General features: G+C 44.6%; 1 protein-coding gene and 1 pseudogene across 2 annotated transcripts; one reads left to right on the forward strand and one right to left on the reverse strand.

Annotated features, from left to right (window-relative positions):
* Positions 1 to 467: 467 nt before the first annotated feature.
* LOC113222648 (importin subunit alpha-1-like) lies at positions 468 to 5,289 on the forward strand. The gene is made up of 4 exons (XM_026452301.1): positions 468 to 797; positions 1,048 to 1,233; positions 2,957 to 3,132; positions 4,947 to 5,289. Exons 1-3 carry the CDS (start codon positions 705 to 707, stop codon positions 2,978 to 2,980), a joined length of 303 nt encoding a protein of 100 aa, XP_026308086.1. The 5' UTR covers positions 468 to 704; the 3' UTR covers positions 2,981 to 3,132; positions 4,947 to 5,289.
* Positions 3,479 to 4,522, reverse strand: LOC111542521 (annotated as a pseudogene). Its single transcript, XR_002731584.3, has one exon. The product of XR_002731584.3 is annotated as a U5 small nuclear ribonucleoprotein 200 kDa helicase pseudogene (transcript).
* Positions 5,290 to 7,003: the final 1,714 nt, after the last annotated feature.

Here is a 7,003-nt window from a genome sequence, read left to right on the forward strand (position 1 = left end):
ATAGATGCTGTTGAGCAGATTCTTCCTACCTTAGTTCTGCTCCTGCATCATGATGACTCAGAATTATTAGCAGATACCTGCTGGGCTATTTCCTACCTTACTGACTGTCCGAATGAACGAATTGACATGGTCGTGAAAACAGGAGTTGTGCCCCAACTTGTGAAGCTTCTAGGAGCTTCTGAATCGCCAATTGTGGTAAATTATTTACTTGTAGATTAGGACATAAGTATAAGAAGCATGGTCAGGGCTGGATGCCATGGCTCACGCCTGTATAATCCTGTATAATCCCAGCACTTTGGGAGACTGAGGCGAGTGGATCAGCTGAGGTCAGGAGTTCGAGACCAGCCTGGCCAACATGGTGAAACCCCATCTCTACTAAAAATACAAAGACATTAACTGGACGTGGTGGCATGCACTTTAATCCCAAGGCAGGAGAATTGCTTGAACCCAGGAGGTGGAGGCTGCAGTGAGCCAAGATCATGCCATTGCACTCCTGCCTGGGTACAGAATTTCTGAAGTGCTGAGAAAAAAATAAGGTAACCAGCATCAACAATTTTTCCTTTTCAGACTCCTGCTTTAAGAGCCATAGGGAATATTGTCACTGGTACAGATGAACAGACTCAGGTTGTGACTGATGCAGGAGCACTCGCTGTCTTTCCCAGCCTGCTCACCAACCCCAAAACTAACATTCAGAAGGAAGCTACATGGACAATGTCAAACATCACAGCTGGCCATCAGGACCAGATACAGCAAGTTGTGAATCATGGATTAGTCCCATTCCTTGTCAGTGTTCTAAGGTAATGAAGTCTTAGGATTTAATCAAGTCATTTTTTAGTATTTATAGAAAACTGTGCTTGATAAGCTTCTTCATGTGTATGAATCTTGGGTTCTACTTGGAGTCCTTTGCTGAAAAATACCCAGGAACCCCTTTCACTTCAGGTTGGATAGAACCTTGGTCCTTTCAGTCATTGTTTTTGTGAAAAAGTACTCTTGGAATCTTATTTGTGCAACTGTTCTGAAGTAAAACCATTTCCTTATGTTGAATAGGCAGATTTTAAGACACAAAAGGAGGCTGTATGGGCCGTGACCAACTATACTAGTGGTGGAACAGTTGAGCAGATTGTGTACCTCGTTCACTGTGGCATAATAGAACCGTTGATGAACCTCTTTCTTAACTGCAAAAGATACCAAGATTATTCTGTTATCCTGGATGCCATTTCAAATATCTTTCAGGTAAGTCCTATCAAGGTGGCTTTGTTTGAATTTGGACTTGATAATAATCAGTTTACTATTTAGACCTGGGGGAGGGAAGCTGTTGTAAGTTTACTCACTAGTAAGCCAAAGATTCAGAAAGCATGTTTAGGTGGGCCACACCTTTGATTAAAAATGTGGCAGGCATTATCAAAGATATGAAAGAGATGACAAGTGGATGATGGGACCTGAATCGAAGTCGGGTGTTTATGTGGACTCATCACATCTGTTTACTTGGTTGATTTAATGTCCCAATTTTCTACTGAATTTTGGTGAAATTAAATTTGAATGACTTGGCGCAGTGGCTCATGCCTGTAATCCCAGCACTTTGGGAGGCCGAGGAGGGTGGATCACCTGAGGTCAGGAGTTCGAGACCAGCCTGGCCAACATGGCGAAACCCTGTCTCTACAAAAAATACAAAAATTAGCCAGGCATGGTGGCAGGTGCCTATAATTCCAGCTACTCAGGAGGCTGAGGCAGGAGAATTGCTTAGACCCTGGGCAGGGGGTGGAGGTTGCAGTGAGCCAAGATTGCATCACTTCACCCCAGTCTGGGCGAAAGAGTGAAACTGTCTCAAAAAAAAAAAAAAAAAAAATTCTGAATGACTTAATTATATTTTTCTTCTGGTTCCACCCCTAATTGATCCAAGCATACCAGCATATGGCACTTTGTCATAGTGATTGGTGGTAGGTAAGCCCTTCTCATCAACTTTGGATTCTAGAGATTTTTACATATAGAAGTTGAGCCTACAGGCTGGGCGTGCTGGCTCATGCCTGTAATCCCAGCACTTTGGGAGGCCGAGGCAGGTGGATCATGAAGTCAGGAGTTCAGTACCAGCCTGGCCAACATAGTGAGACCCCGTCTCTACTAAAAATACAAAAAATGAGCCGGAGGTGGTGACGGGCACCTGTAATTCCAGCTGCTCAGGAGCTGAGGCAGGAGAATCGCTTGAACCTGGGAGGCGTAAGTTGCAGTGAGCCAAGATCGTGCCATTGCACTCCAACCTGGGCAACAAGAGTGAAACTCTCTCTCTCAAAAAAAAAAAAAAAAATTGAGCCTACAATAATGGATGCTGGCATATCTGTCACTGCCTATAAATAATTTGTCAATATGTGGCCAGTATTTCCTCTTCCCCTCATCTAAACCCGTAAGTTATTTTCAAGCAAATCTGCTATTTCATCTATAGATATTTATGTGTCTCTTAAAAGTTGAAAATTTAAAGAAAAACTAACCTACATACCATTCCATATGCCCAATAAATCCTTAATATCAACACACATTCTGGTCAGACATTTAGTTTAGCACTCCATAGGCCATCTTTGCCTTTGACACCTTGACTATACCTTGTGATGATAAAGGATTTTTTACAGAACAATAAGCCCCTGTTCCCATAGCAGACCAGTTGGACTGGAATGTAGTGTGTTTTAAAAGTTGCCCACGTGATTTTGATACATAGAAAAGGTTGTGAGCTATTGATTGTAAGATCTTTGGCTCCAGTTGAAGTAGTGCTAAAAGCAGGTATAGATCCAATCACATTGAGTTTCAACAAAATATAAAATGGACATAAAACTATGATATGCTTGATGAAGGAACTGTTAAGGTGCTTATTTCTGCCTGACATATCAAAATTCAAAATTTTCAATGTTTTCTTCATTAAAACATTCAGAGTATACACCAGTAAACTTGGAATTTTTTTTTTTTTTAGGCTGCTGAGAAACTGAGAAACTAGGTGAAACTGAGAAACTTAGTATAATTATTGAACTTAGTATAATGATTGAAGAATGTGGAGGCTTAGACAAAATTGAAGCTCTGCAAAACCATGAAAATGAGTCTGTATATAAGGCTTCGTTAAGCTTAATTGAGGAGTATTTCTCTGTAGAGGTGCGTAATGGATGGTAACATTAATAATAACTTGGAAACATCTAAAGTCAAGCCCTTTTTTCCCTCATAATTTAAAAAATGAATGTCATATCTTTGTTAAATATAGTAAAATATCAGTGTACATAGGACGTAATGTATTTATTTGCCCCTCTGATGTTTGGCTTGATAGTAATAAAATCTTTTTATTTTTTATGTTTTGGTTTCTACAAATTATTTTATTAGAATGTCAGACTCAAAAGGAACTACCAGTATCATGCCTGAAAATGCTATATATGATTTATGCTTGACCCATGACCCCTGCTGTCACTGGATCCAGAGTGTGAACGAGGGAAAAGGAAGTGGAGGTGGGCGGGGACAGCACTAGCCCTGGCTGGCCAGATGTCGGGCCCACAGACCTGGTCCCCATAACCACCGGGATCCCTACAATGTACACATTCCTAATTCAGGCTCAACTCTCCTTTACCCAAGAGTAAATGCCTCAGGACTCAGTCTGAATCACTGTCCATCTCGGCTTCTTTCACATCCACACTGAATTTGTACTCCTGGTCACGTCCCATGTAAGCGTCACTCATGAAGTACAGAGTGTAGTTGTGGGCACCAGTGGCTGGGGCCACAAAGTCCAACTTCACCTTGGCCTTGTGCTGCAGGGCCAGCCTCTTGATGGAGATGAGGCTACTGGACTTGGCGTCTCCAATCACCACTCACCAGCCATCTTCACGTTTCTGTGGGAAGAGAGGCACAATGACGGGGCCTGTGACTTCCTCCTCTCGCTGCAGCTGCACCAGCACCATCACTGGCCTGCCACTGCGGATGCTGTCCTTATCTACCACCTCATAAGATAGTGCGATATTAGGGTAGCGGTTACAAAAGCGAGCCACATCTGTAATCTGGTTGTCAGTCAGCTGAAGCAATGCGTTCCATTCTTCATCCTCCATCTCCATGATGTCGAAACACTCTCCACTCCCTTGTCTGTGCAACGTTTGATATGCTCAGAGGTGAGGTGTGGCAGCTGCTTCAGGTATGAGTCCTGGGACCACATGGCTTGAGTGACCATCTGGGCCAGTTCCAAAGCTGCCACAGCAGAGCTGAGCCACCCATTGCGGGAGAGGATATCCACGCAGGCCTGAATAAGCCGGATTGCCTTACTAAGGATTTCCTCCGTATCTGACTGCAACTCAGCACTCAGCTGCATGCGGGACAGGCAAGCCTGCAGGAGCAGGTTGGCCTTGATGTGTGGATCATTGAACTTAGGGTTATTCAGCTTGTGGGGGACCTTCTGAGCCAACTGCCTCAGGAAGTTGTCTTCACGGTGCCGGATGGGAATGTCGTACTCTGCTGCATTGGAGATGATCTCAATAAGCCCTCGCACCCTGGTCTTGGCATTGAGGTGAGATTTTAAAAGTCACCAGATTGGTTTCAAATGGATAGCCTTGAGAATCTTAGACTATCTGGAGGGTAAGTTAGTGGGTGTCATTGTAGGAGGTGATAGGGAAGTAGGCCAAACCCACCGCCGTGCTCTGGGCCTAATACAGTCTTTTCCTATTGAAAAGTGACAGTCGGGGAAGAAAAAAATCTCGGCCTGTTTCTGTTACTGTAGTAGCATTCCTTATCCCGGTCCCCGCAACTCCCCAGGCACTCATGAACTGGCAAAGTTTCAGAGACCCTCCCTCCCCTGTGTCAAATACTAGAATATCATACAGGATTAAAGGTATAATACGCAGATCAAGACCTAGAGATTAAATACAGACTTCTAGATAGGCTGCTGCTTGGAATAATTATATTCTTTTTATATTTATTTTTTAGTATATTTCCAGGAAGAGGAAGATCAAAACGTTGTGCCGGAAACTACCTCCGAAGGCTACACTTTCCAAGTTGAGGATGGGGCTCCTGGGACCTTTACCTTTTAGATCACGTAGCTGAGGCATACATTTGTTGTGTACCATGTTTGGTATTTTGTCTTATTGTTTCTCTACTAAGAACTCTTTTTAAATGTGGTTTGTTATTGTAGCACTTTTTACACTGAAACTATACTTGAACAGTTCCCACTGTACATACTGTATGAAGCTTGTCCTCTGACTAGGTTTCTTATTTCTATGTGGAATTTCATATCTTGCAGCATCCTGTAAATAAACATTAAAGTCCACCCTTTTCTTTACTCCACCATGCCTGTGTGTGGCTTTCTAATTTGGAGCCTTTAATGTGTCGCTGGTGAAAGGTAACCCATCCGAACTGGTGTGATGAACCAGAGTAGTCCTGGCTGCAGTTTTTACAGAAGAATGAATAACGTTTTCCAGAAACCCTCAGCCAGTGTCTCCTTAAGTCTCCTTGGCCAGGGAGATGGGCTAAACACCTTAAAGTTAATCATAAATCTCTCATGGAGCTACAAGCGGAATTCATTCCTCCCAAACTTCAAGGCTGAGTGGGATTCCAAGGTCAATCACGGCTGCACACGGGCCTCACCTGGGAAAGTACCCAGTTCTGTTTAGTTGATGAGGGGTGTGAGGGTCCACCTTGGGTCTTTTTTAAAAATGTAATTCCCAAGGGCTCCTGTACAGTGTAGGTTGATAGACACTATTCTTTTTGAGATGGAGTCTTGCTCTGTTGCCCAGGCTGGAGTGCAGCAGCACAATCTTGGCTCATTGCAACCTCTGCCTCCCAGGTTTAAGCGATTCTCTTCCTCAGCCTCCTGAGTAGCTGGGATTACGGGCACCCACCACCATGCCCGGCTCATTTTTGTGTTTTTAGTAGAGATGGGGTTTCACTGTCTTGGCCAGGCTGCTCTTGAACTCCTGACCTCATGATCACCCACCTTGGCCTCCCAAAGTGCTGGAATTATAGGTGTGAGCCACCGCATCCAGCTGATAGCCACCACTCTTAAGGAATGTGCTGTCACTGGAACAGGCAATGGATTCTGAGTAGAAACCACAAAGTGTTAACTACAGTAGTACCACATAAGTCTTTAAGTGAAATGCTCACCGCAACCTCCACCTCCTGGGTTCAAGCAATTCTCCTGCCTCAGCCTCCCGAGTAGCTGGGATTACAGGTGTGTGCCACCACACCCAGCTTATTTTTGTATTTTTAGTAGAGATGGGGCTTCACCATGTTGGCCAGGATGGTCTCGATCTCTTGGCCTCATGATCCACTGCCTTGGCCTCCCAAAGTGCTGGGATTACAGGCGTGAGCCACCGTGCTCAGCCAAGTCATCTTTTCAAGTCAGTAGTAATATACTGCAACAAGTCTCCATTTACCTTCTTGGCTACAAACACGAGGATTTTCTTCCCCTAGTTCATCAACATGCATATAAATATATTTTGCCTTTTGCAGCTAACAGTTGCATTTTAAAATCCTTCCATGGAATGATGTTTAATCCTTACCTTGTTTAGGTATAGAGCACTGGCTAATACTTATTTGAAGCACCCCCTACAGCCAAGTTGCTAAAATGGGACACTAGGCCGCGTGCGGTGGCTCACGACTGTGATCCCAGCACTTTGGGAGGCTGAGGCAGGCAGATCACTAGAGGTCAGGAGTTTGAGACCAGCCTGGCCAACATGGTGAAACCCTGTCTCTACTTTAAAAAAAAAAAAAAAAAAGCACGGCCGGGCGCGGTGGCTCAAGCCTGTAATCCCAGCACTTTGGGAGGCCGAGACGGGCGGATGACAAGGTCAAGAGATCAAGACCATCCTGGCTAACCCGGTGAAACCCCGTCTCTACTAAAAAAATACAAAAAACTAGCTGGGCGAGGTGGCGGGCGCCTGCAGTCCCAGCTACTCGGGAGGCTGAGGCAGGAGAATGGCGTAAATCCGGGAGGCGGAGCTTGCAGTGATCTGAGATCCGGCCACTGCACTCCAGCCTGGGCGACAGAGCGAGACTC

Source organism: Piliocolobus tephrosceles, unplaced genomic scaffold, assembly GCF_002776525.5.
Source record: "Piliocolobus tephrosceles isolate RC106 unplaced genomic scaffold, ASM277652v3 unscaffolded_32825, whole genome shotgun sequence".
NCBI lineage: Eukaryota > Metazoa > Chordata > Mammalia > Primates > Cercopithecidae > Piliocolobus > Piliocolobus tephrosceles.